Below are 19697 nucleotides of genomic sequence, written 5' to 3'. Positions count from 1 at the left end.
ATTATGTTCAAGAAGTTGTCAGAGAGTATAAGAGGCCACTTCTTGGGCACAGTGAGCTTTGTATAAAATTGGGTTTACAGAGTGTTTATAATGGATACTTTGGTGTGTGTGTGTGCGTGCATGCATGTGTGTGTATGTGGGTGCATGTGCTAGGGAGGGAGGGGATAGTGCTGGAAGTTAAATCCGTAATTCTTGAGGTATGTATTCATTAGTTGTTCAAGTTATACTTTCCTGATTTAAGCAGAAACATTCTCTAACTATTTTCATGCCAGAAAAGTTTTTGAAAACTTCAAAGGATCATTATTCTGATAATCTATTTGGACCACTATCAATATTCTCTGTATATAAAGAAAAAAGTCACTGTCTAGAGATTTTGTTACTATACTTTCTCTTCTCTTGAGGCATTTCAAATGCCTGCAACCCAGGGAACTATCCTGGATAGGTGGAATCTAAGATCTTCTGCAGCATTTTCCCCTAACTTCCCTCTCCCCCGGGACATACCCGGATACCTCCACCTTCTTAATACCTAAAGTTTTCCTAGGGTTCCAAAACAAAGTTCCAATTTTCTCATATTCTTCAGCAACTTACTTTAAGTTCTTTTGAGATTAAAGCATTTTATTCTTTTAATTCTGTGGGAGAAACATTTTCTTTAGATTGATAATGCCATACTTAGAAATACTATAAGTCCAGAGCAGTGATAGATATTTTAGATATGTTCAGTCACTCATGCTGTGAGTTATTTTCCCATGAATTTTATCACATTATAGAAATAATTTAAAAAATTTACTTCCTTTTATTTTTGTCTTAATTTTTTTTAGTGATATCCTTTTCCATGAAACATAAAGGATTTCACGTTTTACTTCTTCTAAATAATATCAGGATTTTAAGTTTAATAATTTTAAAAATATTAGTCAATATTTATTATCCCCAAATAATGATCTTTTAATGATCCAAAAGCAAATTGAACATGTGGTCTCAAGTAATTGAGGTTGGAGAACAATCCATACAGCTAATAAAATTTTGTTATATTAAACTAAGTTTAGAAAATATTCAAGTGATTCTAAAATATGTTGTAATTTCATGTACACTAAATATAGTTTTTGCCAATTGAAAGTCAGCAAATAATTTTAACAATGCCAATTTTAATTAAACTTCAACTTTTAGTCCCTATATATGTATATTCTTTGTTGTGCCTTATATTGAAATTTGTAAAGAATCTTAGCATTGTTTGGAAGTTTAATTGCCATATTTGCCTTCTAATATCTAGAATGCTATTGCCTCCCCTAAAAAATGATTAATTCCTGTATCTGAGAAAAAGAAAAGTGGCCCCTGACCTCTAGAAACTGGCCTGACTCCTTACAAGGAGGCCTCAGCATTGTTGGGAGGTAGCTTGTCTGGAGCTCACAGCTAAGCGGTGGTGTTCTCCTGTCATACATAAACAATCTCACAGAACACCAGCATCAGGCAAGGTCACAGGATGATGACGTGAGGTAAAAAACAGCGTCATAATTTTGTCTAAGCACAGACAGAAACAAAGTCACTCTGCATACCACCTCAATACCAAACATCTCCCTCTCCTGGCTAATGTGAGTGGCTGCTGCTTCTTTGCTGATCACAGCTTTAGCCTGGATCGGGTCTGCCCTCTCTCTAGATAGGATTTACTAAGACACCCAATCTCAGAATCATCCCTGCTCCCTGACAGAGCCCAATCCAGAGCAAAGCCCTGCTTCCTTGAACTCTTCTCAAAGTCACTTAACCAAAGCTCAGATTCTAAAACAGGTTTTTTTCAACACCCTCTTGCTAAGTCTCCCCATGGTTCCCATGTCTCCCTCATTGCAGTAAGCCATAAACCCAACTTTTTCACTACAGAGGTGTTCCTAGTGGTCTTTGGCAGAAGAGTATTGACACATCTATAGTGCAAAAATTGTGAATATTGAAGTAGTAGGTGAGAATGGAGAAGAGCTTTGTAAACTGTAAAGTTCTATTAAAAAGTTGATGTATTATTATCAAAATTTCTAGGCTTGGAATTTTGTTTTCAGTAGAATCCTCCAAACCCACAACTATTTTTTAACATTCTACTTTTAATATATTTGATGAATAGCCCTTTTCAAATATAAAACATATGTATTTTCTACTCTAGGTTTACCATCTCAACTGATTAAAGATTCTATGGTTCTGAAGAGAAGTTCATTCTTTTAAAGATTCTTTGCATTATGTTGGGTGATCTTTGTTCTGGTTCATATTTTAAATTAGCATTTAAATTAATGACAAGTCATACTTCTATCCTTTTTTCAAAAATAGTAATGGGTCAATATTTCTCAAACATTATATTGACAATTCTAAAAAGCAATGTTTATTTTTCCTTTAGTTACCACATTAGATGGTAGAATTTTAGACTGTTGTGTGCATTAATACCAGGGGAGAAGGTTTTGTCCCATCCATTTGTTTAACTATCCTTCAATATCTATCACTATACTTCTGTGTGTGCTGAGAACATTATTACAGTTTATCCTTTTGTTGCTACAGTAGTGATTGAAATGAATATATCTACTTTCAGTACCCAATTCACCATGCTAAGCAAGGTCAGGAGGTCAAATTTATATTTAGTGGTCCTCTAGAACAGAACCTGCTAGATCATCTCTGGCATCCAGAGATGCTGCGCTTTCTAAAGTCTTTTTATTTGGAAAGGGATCGAGGTTTTCAAATAACCAGATCTTCCATATGGAAGATCTGCTGGTTTGTGATTGTGACTTGTGTAAACATTTTAATATCGGATCCCTAAAATCCAGAGGCTTCCCCAAAGGGGATTAAAACATAATCCCCTCTCTCTGTTGCCGTAGTGGATTAATTCTGTGTTCTCGCCGTGGCTGGTTTGCTCCCTGAAGGCTGCAACAAAAAGACTCGGTGCTCCTTACACATGCTATGGAATTGGAAGTTGTAATTGGAGAGTTCCAAAGGACAAGGGTAAAAATGACACACTATTAAGGCTGAATATTTCATGATGTGTCTTTCTTAAAGAAGGCCCAGTTCGAAGCCCTTTCATAACCCTCTAGAAAATCTCAATTCAATAGAAGGAGATTGGAGTAAAATCAAAAGGATGTGCAGTCTCCTTTCAGGCACGCAGAGAAACTAGTAGAGAAAATGTGTTCCCTGTTAAAAATTCACAGAACTGGGTACTTAAAATTCGTAATATATTTCAGTAAATCAGTGTGTATGGCTTTGATAATGTATTTCGTGATTTTTTTCAATTTTCTCAATTTAATTGTTTGGATATGTTAAATTACTTTTTTAAAGAAAGAAGCAGTTCGCCATTTTTAATGTTTTTGACCATTCTTCTTCTCCAAATGCCAAAAACCTTTATTAAACTAGAAATCGTTAGCCTTCTGTGTTTAGAATGACGACTTTTCTGAGGTTTTAGCAAGGCCCAACCATACAGAAGACCACACTTTGTTTCCGATGTGAATCGCCTCACCTTCTTTCTCACCCCAATCACGAGGAAAGCTGATTTTCTCCGGAAGGGAAATATGAAAAGTGGCGTCCAAAGGAGCGTCCTGGCGGCTGAAGGGTTAAGGGAGCGGTTCGAACCGGCCCGAGCGCTGGGGGACTGGAGCGGGCGCGGGAGGCAGGAGGCGCCGCGGAGCGCGCACAGACCCTCCAATAAACACAAAGGAGGGCCTGGGGAATAGAAACCCAAATCCACTTGTAATCGTACAAGAGATTCGGGCGTAATTACTTGAGCAACCTAGATTAAGATTGATGAGCCTTTAAAGTGGCGCTTCAGATCGACCGCCTCGCCCTTTGGAAAGAAAAACCTTGTGGAGCCGTACTGGATCCCGACTCCGATCGGCTCCGCGGCGGAAACTGCCTGCGCGAGACCCGGGCCAGGAGTCCGCGCGCCCCGGGCCGGGCCCCCCGGTGCGGGCTCCTCGGGGGTGGAAAGCAGTAAAATAAAAGAGAGGGCTTTGCTTTAGGCTGACCCAGGCGATCTTGATCGGGGCGAAGGCTGACACTGACACAGTTTGCTTCTTACCCACCCCCTTTAAGTGCGACAGCCGCCGATTCCCATTCCGCAGCAGAAAGGGCACGGCTTTGTGCAGGACGGTCGCGAAGTCGGTGTGTGCTACTGCCTGGAAATGCGAACTTCTCTGCACTCCCCGCCGGCCGGCGGGCCTTCTCGCCGGGGCCGGGGCCGGGGCCGGGGCCGTGGCCGTGCCCGTGGCGGGGCGAGCTGGTCTCCGCGAGGAGCCGCCGAGGGGCCCGGCCCGAGCGGCCGCAGGGGACCTACCTTTTTACTGTCTTTCTCTTCCTGTTACTGTGACTTGATTCTATGCACTTGAGGGGGCTGGGGGGATGGAAGGGGATGTAATGCGCCCTTGCTACAGAAAAGTGAAGGAGTTCTTTCTTTCTCATTTCCTTGTCTGTATTTTAAGTCCAGGATAGCGAGGAACGCCTCCCCTTCGGGGAACTGTGAAGGGGAAGTTTTGTAATCCCCCTTTGAATTAATGTTCTGAAACGTGAAATTGTAATTTTCAACATTAACTCAGATTGAGGGAATTCGAAGTAAGCACCTGAGTAGGCACATTTTCTAAAAATCTCTGACTGAAGCTTACTTAGTTCCTCTAGTTTCAAAAGTTAAGAAGGAGCACTTTTCGGACACTTTTCTGAGAATCGTTTTGTTCAGGCGTCCTGCAGTTTCATCACTTTTGACTGATTCTCGGTGAGAAAACCACTACTACGATTTTCGTTCTTTTCTACATAAGAGGTGTATATAATGTCCGTGTGTGCGCGTATCTGTGTCTGTGGCGCGCCTTAGGACGCCGATATTAATCTTCTGCAAGATGCAAACATGTTAGTACGGTGAAATTTATATATTTAGATCCTATACCCCTTCACCTCCTCCCGCCCCATCCTTGGGGAACGCTGCTGCCGAGTGGAGCGGCTTTACACGACGGCTGGTCTTGGGGGCAGTGCTGACTGCCCAGGGTCTCTCTGAGAGCCGGTGGTGCTCAGTGGAGAACGGGGCGTTAGAGTCCGTTCTGCACTTTTAAGTTGGCTAATGGCAGCGTCTCACCAACCATGTAGGATTTCTAGGCGGAGGTTGCAAACTTGCTTGCTAAGGTCACTTATTCGGTATCCTGACCTCTTGGGTTTTTATAGAATTATCTATCTCTAGTCTCGTTATAAGGTAATGTGTAAAAGCTAAGCAGACCTTATCTCACATGAAAGGAGCTTGCCGCATAGTACAGGAACCATTTTTTTTAGCGCATCTTTAAAAATTAAACCCTATGGTACCCTTCTGGGAGGGAGCGGGAGAGGGTCACAGGGACTCAGCCTGACTCAGTGCCCTTGTCTTTCAGGCCCAGTGGTTCTCAGCACTCCTGCCCAGCTCATCGCTCCCGTGGTGGTAGCCAAGGGGACTCTCTCCATCACTACGACAGAAATCTACTTCGAGGTAGATGAGGATGATCCTGCCTTCAAGAAGATCGACACGAAAGTAAGTTAAAATGATTCCGTATACAGTACTGGTGGCTTTGTGGCAGGAAGTGGTTTTCGGTTTTGCTTGGTTTTAAATGACAGTGGGGGAGGGGAGCACAGTCCCATCTTTCTCATAGAAAATAAAATGAATGAAATAACACATGCTCTATTTTATGGGATTGAAGAATATATTAACGATTTTAAATCCTGTATTGCCAGAGCATGCACATTTTAACAGTCTGTCTATGAGTGCCTTTGTGTGCACTGGGGCTGATGTGGTAGTTAAGCCAATTGCTCCCATGTCCCTGGGGTACAGCATCTGAGGCTCTCTGGGAAGACTAGGAAGGGTCTTATGAAATTTCTTATTACGATCACTTTTAATTTCCAGAAGTGTAGATTTCAATGTGAATTATTATTCTTTGAAAGGTTATAAGGAAACTGGGTGAGAAACCATTTAGATATAAATTCATCTCCATTATTACATCCATTTTTCACTCCTGAAATGAGTGGGTTTTACATGTGAATTTAAGAGGAAGAAAAACTGATTCTCTGAGAAGCTTTTATTTAAATGTGTATACATAGTAATATCCTAGGGCTCAGATGTTTAAAGTTTGTGTTCTTCTGTGGGTGTAATACCAGAAAATACGTATTTGGACGATTTGAAATGCATAAATAATGGTTTATTATATCTTACTGGGTATATTTTAAAACCTGAGTATTACGGAAGCTCTACACCCCTGCACTTTTCTTCTGAAATCAATTTTATTGTTTTAACTTTTATGTTACTGTATAATTTGTTAACTTTTTCCTGAAGTTAAGTTTTCAAGAGCATAAATGTCATGCTAGATAGTCAAGCATTATTTTACAAAGATCTTCCTTTAGTTTATTTTTCAGAAGCAGTTATTCTAAAATAGTCAAAGACAAATGCTCCCATAGAGCCAGAACTTTATTATTTCTATTTAATTTTATACGGAAATAAAGCATTATAAAGTAGAATAGCAAGTGAAAGTCTAAACTTTGCCCCCACCTGAATTAACTAACTGCCTTAAGGCCCAGAGGGGATGAGCCCTGTCAGCACTTGTTGACAATTAACGTTCTCTGAAGGATAGTCACAGGACTGCTTTGATTTCTAGCTCCAGAAGAACTGAATTTTTAAAATGAGTTTGAATGTAGTGTATTTAATTTTAAATAATTTAAAGTTTGTCTTTATGCTTTTATCCTTAGCTTGCCCTGTGAAGTAAAAAGGAATTTTGGATTTCTGATTATTTAGCTAACAGAACCCTTACTGCATAAAACCAGGTTTGACATAAAATGTTCAGAAATTATCTTTTTATTAGCATAGTTAGCTTTCATACACAAATTTCAAAAGTTTCATTATGACTTTAGGTTCATTTTCTCTGAGTTAGTCTGATTTTTAACTTAGCAATCTTTACTGTCATAACATATTTCTTCCTTGTATTATCAAAAATCCTGCGGAAATACTAACCCAGAAGAGCAAGCTTTCAAGGGTAGATTTAAATTGTGTCTGTTGTAGAAAGGAATACTCTTCTAAATAAGTGAGAAACTGAGAGTAGACTATTATCTTCTTAGCTATACTGAAACACCTTTTCTCCAACGTTTTAAGGGTTTTTTTTAATGATTCATTAGTGTATTTCTCGAAATGTTTAAAATATTCAAGTGGGTTCAGTTTTCAAAATCTTTTGATAGAAAAACAATTTAAACTGAGACACAACGACTTTTTTTACTTCATTTATTAGCTTCTAATTAAATAAAAACCAGCAACAGAAATTAAAATCTAAATCACGAAAGTAATTATCCAGTGTATTTCAAGTGCATTTTTCAAATATATAATTCAGATATTCGAGCGTTATTATATAAGCTGAATTCAAATTTCTTTGAATATATTTAAATAACATTTCAAGTATATTTATGGAATGTTAGAAATAGAACAAGCAATATATTTGAAACAAAATGTAAACTTTTTAAAGTTCAGACACTTTCAAAGACAGATAAAAGTACCAGGAGGAAATCTACCTTTAAATGTTATCTGTTAGTGGAAAATGTCTGGAAGTATCCAAAATGGCAATTTAACTTCTGTTCACCAAATCACAAAACACCAACATCCACACTTTCAAAGACAATGTGAGATCACAATATTTGTTACAAATCAAAATATACATTACACTTTCCTTCAGATGGCATATCCAAGTCATGTTTACTCACAGACAGAGGCACCTACATCACCAGGATTGTGATAATCCTTTGATAATTAGGCGGAGCTTCGCTGTGGTCTTGCATTACAGCCAGGTTGTTTTCCGGGTGTTACTGTGTACTTTTCAAGGGAGATAGGAAATCCTTTGTAAAGAAGTCTTCTAATACTTGTGGGTTTGGGTTTTTCTCCATCTGCGTCCCCTATTTCTTTTGCTCCCCTTGGAGGGGTGGGTGAGATGAAGCCTAAACATTGTATTATTATTCCTTTTCAAGGAAGAGATTGTTTGCACTATCAAGTGGAATATCAGATAGGAATCGAACAGGAAGTTTACACTTAATTAGGACTTTGAGAAGAGTATTCACCTATCGGCTCTTGATTAAATTGTCCTCTAAAGTTTTTCCAAACTTTTCGGGTTGGTCAGGATCTCTCTTGCCAGTCGCCACGTTTGTTTGGCAGCGTTCTCGAGAGCCGAATGAGGTTTGCCTTGAAACAGATCTAAGTTCGGTAGGAAGTAGTGAGGACACCGCCGGCATTGCAGGCAGGAGATAAGTTGCAGCAAAATCCCGTTAAGCCGATCACCCAGGCAAGACTCGTCCCAGTCCGACTCCCGGGGATGCTTTTCACACTCGTAGGAAACCAAAGTCTTCATGTGGTAATTGTTCAGGGGCTGACCCGGCAGTTCAAGGTGACGATCCCGTAAGGTTTTGAGGATGGAGAGGCATTTCTTTCTGCAGCCCCCCATCTGCAGTCTGTTCTCCGCTTCCGCAAACTGCAGCACCCATGCGTCGCTCTCCGCCGAGCTCTGCTTGCCGGCCAGGGAGTGGCACTCCTTGGACAAGAGATTGAACCCTTCCGCTTTGACCTCCGCCACCCGGTTGGGTCCCGGCCAGGGGATGTGGGGAAGTGGCCAGTGGGCAGCACTCCTTGGCCAGATCCCGGTGCATTTAAACGCCGGGGTGATCTGCACCACGTATCTATCTCGGATTCTCAGTTTCACTTCGCTGGTGTCTGCCACCATCTTTACCACATCCCTGTAGCTACACTTGTCTACGGCTTGAGCCACCAGCGTCTGAAACCTGGACCGGATTTTGCGCGCCGAGAGGTAGCCTGAGGCGGTAATGAATTCCACCCAGAGGGACATGCTCCTCTTGCGCCCGTCGCTCAACTTCAGCACCGCGCAGCCGGGCAGCGAGCCGTCGTCCACAAAGTTGAACACCCCCATTTGGTTAAGGTAAAGCACCACCTCGAATTCAGTGGGGGAGATGACCTCGAGGCCCTCGTAGCGATTGTCCATCTCGTTGAGAGAGCTGATGAACCGGGGCTCCTGCACTTCCACTTCTTTCAGTACGTCGGAAACTACTTTGCAGACTTCCCGGATAGTTTTGGCAATGGCAGCTTTCCTGGCTTGGCATTTTTCATTGTAGTATTTATTCAGATGGTAGACCAGCTTGGCCTGGGCCGCGATCATGTTGGGGCAGAGATCCGGATTGTACACCGGAGTCTCGCAGTAAGCTGTGGGATCCAATGCGGCTGCTAGAGCTGGAGCCAACTTCGGTGGAGAAACGGGCCGCTGCGCTCAGAAATGTATCAAAAACGTCTTTCCGATGTGCTGCAGCTGTGGATTCCTAGCTACCGCTTTCCCTTCCTTTTATCTTTGAGCCCAGCCGGTCTTAAAGTGAAAGATTGTTCTCCCCTTAAAGAATCCTTGTGTGAGAGAAACGCATGGAGAGATCACCTTCTCAGTAATAAAAACAAAAGTTGCGCCGAGACCCAGCAAAGCTCTTCCAGTAGTCAAAATAAGCAACCCTTTCCGTATTTATTTACGCTTTCCCGTAATCATTGTGTGTGCAGGACTGTTAATCAAATGGAGGAAAAGTGTGCTGAGTGTGTGTCGGGGGTGAGTGTGCGTGTGTATATGTCAGAAGAAGCTGCTGTTGGTTTGTCTAAGAGCCCAGATGCACTCGTGTGGAAATTATAAAGGCAGGGCCAGGCAGGCTGGCGGCCAATCGCCACTGGGCTCGTCACGACAGCCTCCTTCAGCTCCAACCCGGCTAATTAGTCCCCCCTCGTGGATATAGGCACACAACTAAAGGTAGGAGACTGCTGCCGGCAGAAAATCACCCAGGCCACCTAGACAGTTTTGGAAATCAAAAAGAATCTCTCTGCCTTGGTATTACTTGAAGCATATTGACGTTCTGAAAAGACTTGGCAAAGTGGTTCTCTTCCGTGCTGAAAACCCTGCTTGTCTTTTTACCGCCGAAATGCAAATACAGGTGTATGAATGGTCATCCATCAATGAGTGAACTAGATGGGGTTTTCCAAAACAAAAGTCACTAACTTGCATTTAGTGTAAGATAATTAATGTCTGTTATCCTCGAGGTCTTTTTAAATGTAGGTTGAAAGTTTGCTCTTTCATGTAAGCGCAAGTTGGCTTTAAATGGAATAATACCTGTGTAGTTTTCTAGATATTCCTATATGTTAGAGTGATTTTTTTTAACGTTTTGCAGTGTTTTATCTCTGTTTTTCCTCATTTGCAGTTGTTGAAGGGAATCTGAAAATTATTGCTGAGCATGTTAGGTGTTGTCTACCCCAGATTAAGTTAGGATGTTTAAAAAAAAAAGGTTAATTCCCCCCCCCCCCCCCCCATCTGCTGTCCTCTTTGTACTTTGGGAGACTCACCCAGCGTCACAAGTAGGACCCTAAGGTTAGTACACAGTGGTAGAAATATTTGAAAAATAAACTCTCTGTGATCGGGAGATTATTTTAATGTGCGTTCATAGTGAGCTGTATTTTATTATGTGAAATTCAGGAGAGATCATAGAGATGAGACCTACTAGCAGATAACTGTCCTGAAAATTTGCAGGTTTGAGCTTTCTGGCTTGTTTATAGAGGTATAATTAAGGATATATCTCCTAAGTGTCCTTAGTGGTGACCTGACAGTAGACTTCAAAATTTACACTATTTCATGTGATTTGATTAAGGGAAAATGGTTAGGCTTTTAAAAGAAAATTAATTTGCAGCCATCCAAGGTTTTTTAATTTAAATATCATTTTGGAAAAATTTGAAAGAAATCAACATTTCTTTTGGAACCTTGAAACAGGAGGGGGAAATGGATTTATGCACAACATCTTTTCTTCTCGCGGTACCAGTTGTGTCAATGTACAGGAAACGAAAAAGATACTACCTAGGGTTTATGTAATGGTTTTAAAATCTGTGCAGATTTTTAATTGCTTACCTTTAATTTAGAGGCAGTCTCTTTCAAATTAAGAATCTTTCCAGAAAAATCTTATAACCGCTGATAACAGGTTTGTAGGCACTTTCTCTCAGAGCCACTTTTAACAAGATCTTGTCAGGGTTCCCACTTTTCTCTCCAGCTTTTTTTGGACAGGTACAGCATCACAAAGCCACCTATTATTTACTTTCTCCTTATCCAAGAGTGATAGATCCTGGTTTAGCCTAAAATAGTATATTAGATTTGGGGCTCATGTCATCCATCTACTCTATTCCTGAGAACCTTCCATTCCCTTAGGAGCAGGGATGGGGACGCCGAACAGCCCCTCCTCACTTTCCAGGCGTTGCGGGTGAACGCACTGCTACCTTTTGGCAGTTGGAAGAGGAGGCAAATCAGAGCCCAAGAATCTGCGACCATGAAGGCGAAGATACGCCATGGTCCCTGGGGAAAAGCCACCTCTGTCCCTCACCCAGCGCAGGTCCCCATGTGCTTCCCGCTGGTCCCGTTTTTCCCACTACTCCTCACTCCCTGGCCATCCTGGTTTCCTCCCTCTGCTCAGTGTCCCATAGGCTTTCTTTATGAGTGCTAGTTATTTTAAAACCTTACTTGGTGTCCCCGGTCTTTCCACGTCTGCCCCAGGCCACGGTCTCTCCCCACGCACCCCCAGCCCCTGCTGCCGCCCGGGCCCACGTGTGGTCACAGCCGAGCCCGGGGCTTTCTGGTCTCCGGCCACGGCCCCTGCGCCCAGCGCTCTCTCCCCTGGGTTCAGGCCAGAGTTACTCGGCCGAGACCTCGCCTCTTGATTTATTGGGCTACCTGCAAATACCCCAGGTTGTCGAGGCCCTGAGGCAGCCTAGGTGGGACGCAGAGGCCCCGGGGCCGTTCGAGAGGACCGTGGCGCGGCGGTCCGGATGGGTCTTACTCGAAGGACGCGAGGGGCGCCGGGCCGGCCTCGCTGGAGCCAGGCGCGCAGGTGGCGCATCTTCGGAGCTCAGTGTGCGGCTTAATTGGGTCAAAGCGAAGCTAAACACCGAGGCACTTTGTGCAAACTAATTGGTGTAACCGGGGCCTTTTCACTAACGATTTGCACTTTGAAGAAGAGAAATGGATGGAGAGAAAAGCACTAAGAAACTCCTTAGTCCTAGAGTGTTCCAGGGAAGTGAAGTCATTCAGTTCCAGGGACACCAGGACTCTGATTTCTGAGCTGCTTCCTTCAGCACCCTTTACACTGGGAGCTGACAGTGATTTACATAACATGGGATTCACCCACCCGCTGTGATCGCTGTGGGTGAACTGGGCGCCCTAGAATAATGCTCCAGTGCAAGTGCTGCTTGTTGCTGCTACACAGTGATTTTCTATTACACTGAACATGTGAAATGAACTGCCTTGTGGAGCTGAATCTTTTCACTGAGCTTAGCCGCTCTCATTGTTGAAAGAAAATTAAACTGTTCTGAGTGTGTATTCTATGCTTTATTTTTGTTGTTGTTGAAATGACCTATGGAGAGAAATTTAAATTATTTAGTATATTTTTGGGTAATTGAGCTGATTTTAATCTAGGCTTTGGAGCTAGACTTGTTTTGTGGGAACTTATTTAACTACTGTATAGTAATTTTTTTTGAAATATTAGTTGACCTCTTGAGCTAGTTTTTTCAAATGATTACATAATACATAGAGATAGCTTAAAATCAATTTTTTACTTATGTGAAAAGTTTATAAAACAACTCAAATGACACCAGTCTTACTTATATTATTTTTTTTTACTATAAACATAATCTTAATAGTACTAGAATAAAAGCTTGTGTGTGTCCCATGCTCTAGGATGTAAGCGCTTAATTGTTTTCAGAGGTATGCTGTGCAGACATCTTTGACATGAACTAATAATAGAAGCATAATTGAAGAAAACTAACCTAATTGAAGGGAAAAAAAATCCAAGAATCTCTTGATTTAATGATAATTTGAGATGCTTACATTTGAATGGTATTTGAGATTTTAAAGTCTAACTGACTTGGCTTTTTCATTTCATTTACTTAGTTAACTATGCAGACTTGATTTAAAAGGTACCACTGAGAAAAGAAATCCAAAATAGTCACAAGCACACCATTATCATAAATTTTCATACTGTTAATGAGTATAAAATCATTAAGTATTGTGATCCTTAACACTTTGAAACATTCAAAATAACAACGGCATAACAGTTTTTCCTGAAGTGCTATTTCCCTGGTAACTTATCCCCCATTTGTAAACCTGCTTAACTTATATAGGATACACAAAGTAATGCATAGTCACCTTATTAGATTTAAAGAAAAACTTTATTATGTTGAGAAATGTAGGAATACAAGGTTTCTGTGTTTTAGAAACCCTAATTTAAATTTGAACTGCCTGTTCATAAATTTAAGCAATTGTGACCTTTCATCTGGAAAAATGTATCTGTTAGTTAGAAGGTATGCATACATGTGTTAAATGCTCACATAGATATTGTTTTGTGTTTTTTCATTATCCACTGGCTGCTACTCTAATCACAAGTATTCATGAATTTAAGGTTTTATTTTTTTAATATGTGCTTATTACACTGGGGAGATAAAAAGAATATGAAGTTGAGTTTATTAAATTATTTATCCCTACTGCTGGAGTGGCTTTGAAAGCTCATTGTACTCCTCTGATTTCTACCCCCCTCTTCTTTTTTTAACTGCACCCAGGCTATTTCATCTGTTTCATTCTGCCAGACACAATATATTTCTTTTTTTACACTAGAGAAATTAAAGACAGATATTTGTGCAGGGTTTTCTTTATGTGTCACATTAAATAAAGTGAAATAGAGGGAGTTTTTCTGTAATCTAATTTGATGGCATCTATACCTTTCTTCCTGTTGTGACTCCTTGCATGAAAACACTTGAAACAAAATTGCTTGAGAGCTTCAAAAGTTTCAATGATTTCTTAAAGCAATTATTTCATATTTTAATACCAGCTTTATGACAAAGTAAAGCAGAAGATTGAGGTCACTGTTTGCACAATTTAGACCCTATTTTATTTCTTCAACCAGAGCATCCTGATAATTGTGGTTAATTTTTTTAAAATTATTTTATTGAGGTCATACCAGCTTATAGCATTGTATACGTTTCCGGTATGCATTATTATATTTCAGTTTCTGTTGTCGACTGCATTGTGTTCATAATTGTGGTTAATTTTTAAAAATTATTTCCTTAATTATTCACCTGAATGATCAAGGCTGTTGCCTCAGCTTCCCACATCCCCCCAGTATGCAATCATACACTCCTCTTTGTAGTGGGGAGTACTTTTTCTCCTACCGTGTTGCTGGTGCTAATAAGTGTTGAAAAGAAAGTAACTTTGAGATTAAAGGTGGAAGTTGGAGGTATACCTTACAAGAATTATCACCACTGCCAGATTTGCAGATTTGAGGTGGTTCTAGATAACTCTGGCCAAAACCTTTCTTTTGGTAGGAAAAGAAATTTAAAGCCTGGGTTATTTAGATATTTGTCTCAGTTTCCTCACTTCCTTTGAACAGGTACACGAAGGAGCAGGATATTTTAAGTTGTATCCATAAACTGAAAAATTTATGAGGGGAAGGTTATCAACCAAAAGATTTTCTTATTGCTCAAAATAAATGTGATCTCTAACCATTTTCCAACTTTTAAGGATATTGGGGTTAGTCATTCATTTATTGAGTATTTTGTAGGAAGTATTGATTCCAATATTCTGGTTTCTCATAGACCCTTCAAAGTTATCTTTATAATCTATAAAATTTAAATTGATTTTGTTAGATTTCAGCTCTATTTTTCGGTTGGATATTATGGACATATTCTGACAGAATAAATAGGCTCCTATGATTCTTTTCTGTATGAATATGTGAAAACTAGATATTCCTTAACCCAAAACTGACATGGATTTGCAGACATTTACACGTATGGCTACATCCTTGGTACTCTTAGTACACTAGAGTTTTATTGCACTTAGGAAAAACAATGCAGTCAGATTCGATTAGTGTCTGTTAATCTGTACATCTGTAGTGGGTCATCCAGTACTGCATAGCTCTCATTACTGTACCATACTGTATGTGATTAAGCCACTGAAAATATTCAACATGACCTTGAGACTAGAGTATCATATGTAGATAATCAACTTCCACTGATTGTGCTTCTAACATAATGTTTCCTGTTTCTAATTTACAGTTTGGAAGCTTATTTTTTAACGAACAAAGCAATTCCTCTAAACCAAGATTTATTTTTTTAATGATTAGTAGCTGGAGTGATAATTTAAAAGGATAATTGCATTAGCTAAAAACTATTACCTTTTATCACATATATTATATCCAATAAAATAAATGCTTTATAGAAAAAAGGAAATTAGTTTATAAATAGGAATTTCCTTTATAGCTTTATATATAGATATAGAGATTATAACATTATCTGAGAATAGACTACCTAAATATCTCATTTTCACTTATATGTGATTGTTTTCATTATTCTAATAATATACATTTTAGTATACCAATGTGTACTATTTCTTGAAAGCCAATTTTTCTGTATAATGATTTGTCAAAAATATCAAAAGTACTAGTAAGTGGTTAATACTTTTAATCTATATATGTTTGTTCATTTTATCTAAAAACCTCGATCACATCAAAAGCATGAAGAGCATAAAGAGTTTGTAAGACATAGTGTTTCTAATAAAAAATTGTAAACCTAGTGAAACAAAAAGTATAGCTTTATTTTATTTTTATGTGAAATCTATCTTTTTATTATTTTAAGTCAGGTGTATTGATGTATAAATTTGCACACAGTACTAGTCTGTTCTATGAATTTTTTCATAATAATGTGCCATTCTGTGAATTCTGACAAAGATATACAGTTATATAATGTCCAGCACAGACATAGAACATTTCATTGCCACAAAAACGTTTCCTCATGCCCCTATTTTATTTTCTAATTTCTAAATTTTATGATTCATTTATAAATGCCTGGGTGTTTTAGTTTTATATCAAAAAATCTTTATATTGTAAACACTTTTATTTATTCCCCTAGACTTTATTATCTTATCATGCTTCTAATTTAAGACCAGTTTTAATCAGAGAGCACTGAAGTATAGGCAAAATATAAAATATTTCAGATATACAAGCAATAGGTTTATAACTTTTGTTTTACATGAAAGTTTAATTTTAATATGTGACATTAATGCTTGATAAAAGATTCATTTTTCAAAGGAACCGGCTAGTTTTTGTAATGCTAGCATGAATGTATGAATCAGACTTATGAATATATTTTACAGTTTGCACATCAAAATATGTATTAAGAAACAGGTTCCTCATATAAGTTAGCAACATTTGAGGCATATTTGTAATGTTACTAGCTTTATGTCACTAGAGAAATAAATCTCGTCTCAATATTTAGATTACATTTTACTTTACATTTTTGGTAAATTAATCCTCCCTTTGAGTGGTAGGGAACAAGACCAAGGAGTTTATTAGAGCTACTATTAGTTAATATATACACATTCTTGGAAGATGTGCTTCTAATCCTAATTTTGTATAAATATGCATTGTCATTTAAATTTAGATGGTTATAAATACTCCAAACAAAGAATTCTTAAATTGTAGGAGTGCAAACATTTTCGTTAATAATGATGCTCTTTCAAGTATTTTGCTTTTTTACAACTTGGAATAGCACAACTAGTCTTCTGTTTCTTCCTCCAAGATATAAAATTGTTTAAATGCTTTCTGGTTTATATTTTTATTTGGCAATTACAATAGAAATTTTAATGTTATGCATGCTTACAAGCCTATTAAGAAAGTTATTGCTTTCTTAATATTCTTAAGCCATTTTTAGGAAGTATACTCTTTTTATGGTTTGCAAAATAGCCTGTGCATGCAGGTTCTGTGTACACGCACACACGCACACACACACAGACAACCCCAGTGTTTCAGAGTGTACAAGATCGAAATGGCCTCTATATGTCTTTTGTGTAAGCCTGTTAAAAGAAAAAACTACTAAATATAGGATTCTTGTTGCCACGAGTATGCAGTCTCACCTCTACAAGATTTTTCCGTAACAGCCCTTCAAGTTTTCAGTAATACCTTAAGAGAGTGCAGCTAAATGGATTTTAAAAATAATAATAATTGGAAATTCCAACAGTATTTGTTCAGTCACATATATTATGGCAGTTTTGAATGTCATAAGCTTTTAATTGTGAAACCGAGAAGTTTAAACATGGCTAGCCATTCTGTCCCTATAAATAAAAATATATCGCTCAGTCGTTCACATACATAATATGCATGTATATACATGAAAACGCCTTCACTTATTTAAAATTGTTTTCTACTTTTCTGCAACAGATCAAGGTTAAATATTTTGCAACTTGAACCTGTATAAGCAAATTGCATAGCTAACTGGGGGGGGGGGGGGGGGGGGGGTTTTTTGGTTCTTGTGTTTTGTTGTTTTTTTTCCTTTTACTAGCAAATTCAGTTCTTCATTTGTTTTGCTCTCCACGCTGCATTAGCACAGTTTTCCCCTGTGTGCATCTGCCAGTGTACAATTTAGCCACGGGCATCTGTAGACCTTGTGGTGATCAGTATTGCAGGCAAAAGCCATATGTGTTTAAATAAAAAAAAAAATCTCTTTATTTCATTTGCTGTTTTAACTGGATGGATAACTTTTGTGCCTCAAGACAGAAGAAGAAAAAATACAGAAATAATTAATTGCCTCTATTCTTGAGGCAGTTTCATTTCCCCCTCCAATATGGAATGCTTGTCAGCTTTCCTGATAAATGACTGCATGTATTTGCATAGATTTTACATTAACACAAAAATTAGTTTTATTTGTGGAAAACTAGTTTACATAATAATATAAAACCTAGTGTTATTGATTATGTTTCCAAGCATTGATGATTTTTTAAAGGGATTGTACCATTCTTCTTTTTCAAAGAATCCGATCAGCCTGTTTCTTAATTTAAACTTTCTTTTGCTTTATAGAGTCTTGCATTGGACAAGACAAACATATTTATGAAACTTTAAAGTTTTAAAAATTCTTTTCTAGATATATTAACCACAACTGTTTCAGACTCATATAGAACTCAGTTGGTAAAAAAATTTCTGATTTTAAACTTTTGTCAAGGAATATTTTTAAATACTTATTATCAGTTACATACACCTCAAACAGTTGCAGGATTTCATCCATGTGAATGATTTTAATTTTCATATTTATGTTATCAAAAGGATGGATCCGATACTAGGTGTGTTTAGTTGAGCTCATTCTTAAGACGTTATGCATTGTTTACAATCAAATTTAAATATATCTGGGGACTAGTCTATCTTCAATGTTTCTTTGAATATATTTAATCAATTGATCACCCTAATCCAAGCCTTGAAAAAAACACTCTGCTGGAGCTATTTGGGTGCTGAAAATAATTCCCCCTCTCTAAGTGGCAGGCAGTAGATGTTTATTCATACTGTAATCTGGCATCTTGTTGTCTAGAGGCAACCTGCTAATTATGTGCTATCATTGTCTTATCCATGTTACGGAAAATTCAAATATGTTCACTGCTGTTAGTTACATCACAAAGCTTTTCATAAAATATACTTGATCCTCAAGAAACCTACTACACTTAATGGCAACCTAAACCGAGAGTGTCTCTGCCACTTCTTGATTCTGGGACACCCTGGGTGCCAGCTGTCACAGCTCAGCTAATGATGACAAATGCCCCTCTCTATGCAGATTGCAGAGCTTGCTGGCTGCTGTGAAAAGCAGCCAGATTACCTTTCTTCAGATAGTAACTTAACCTTTTAAACTCATGTCAGAATGAAATTATCGTCTGTGATAGTTTCAATATCTGTATCTTTAAAAACAAAAATCAGAATAATATCAAATAACGACTCACTTTTTTTTAATTTTCCAATTTTTGTATCATTTACATTGCTTACCCTTGAATGCTGTAATATTCTCAAGTGAGAAACTCTGGGTTAGATATACACACTAGAGTGTATATTTAAACTCTGCATACAGCTCAGGTAGTGTGAATTATTGAGAAAATTATCTAGATTGTTTATGCCAGAAAATAGGCTGGTGAAATGTTGAGGGGAAATATTCTTTCTTTCTCTTCAACTGAGTTGTGAAGCCTCTATTCTCCCACTGTGTCTATAGGCCCAGCCTGTTCCAAATAAATGGTTACATTACTTCTTTAAAACTCTGTGGGTTATTCCAAAATGATTTTGAGAATAATTGCTGCTAGTGATTGTTTTCTCTGTTTTCAAACTTGAGCTTTTGTTTTAAGTTGTTGATTTGTTCCATAGAAATTTGTTATTATATTATGGTACGTATACCTACATGGATTCTTCAAAACAATAATGAACACTGTCAGTTGCCCACTGAATGAGATAATACTCTACAATTGCAACATTCTTTTCAATTTACAAAAGAGTTTAATATGTGTTAATTCATTTCATGTTTAAAATAATTCTAAGTAATAATTATAAGAGTTGAGAGAAATGGGTGATAAGGAATGGGGACCAATTCTTAATGAGCATTTAATCTTCACAACAAATATTAGTTCCCATTTACAAATCAAGAGGCTGAGATTTAGAAAGGTTAAGTGTCTTACCAAGGGTCACAAAAGTAATTGCAAAACTGGGTCTGACTGCGGTTCTCTCAGCACTACAGCATCTAGACTATAGTGCATAGTGCAGAGATATACATGTGTGTATGTACGCATGAATGCATACACATGTGTCCTGTCTGTACCCAGAAATAGTTTTAGCAACTGCTACTAGGA

The 19697-nt window shown here is 38.4% G+C and overlaps 2 protein-coding genes across 11 annotated transcripts in view; one reads left to right on the top strand and one right to left on the bottom strand.

The window, feature by feature from the left end:
* NBEA (neurobeachin) overlaps positions 1 to 19697 on the top strand; it is a 679748-nt gene that overhangs the window by 485016 nt on the left and 175035 nt on the right. For all 10 annotated transcript variants that reach the window (XM_046664612.1, XM_046664614.1, XM_046664615.1 and 7 more), the window contains one exon: positions 5358 to 5494. In XM_046664612.1, the coding sequence (XP_046520568.1) occupies positions 5358 to 5494 (137 nt within the window). The remainder of the gene's footprint in view (positions 1 to 5357; positions 5495 to 19697) is intronic.
* Positions 7505 to 9589, bottom strand: MAB21L1 (mab-21 like 1). The gene has a single exon (XM_046664616.1). The coding sequence runs from the start codon at positions 9153 to 9155 to the stop codon at positions 8076 to 8078; it is 1080 nt and encodes a 359-aa protein (XP_046520572.1). The 5' UTR covers positions 9156 to 9589; the 3' UTR covers positions 7505 to 8075.

This window comes from Equus quagga, chromosome 6, assembly GCF_021613505.1.
Source record: "Equus quagga isolate Etosha38 chromosome 6, UCLA_HA_Equagga_1.0, whole genome shotgun sequence".
Lineage (NCBI taxonomy): Eukaryota > Metazoa > Chordata > Mammalia > Perissodactyla > Equidae > Equus > Equus quagga.
Note: the sequence above shows the minus strand (reverse complement) of the source record. Positions and strands in the feature narration are given on the sequence as shown.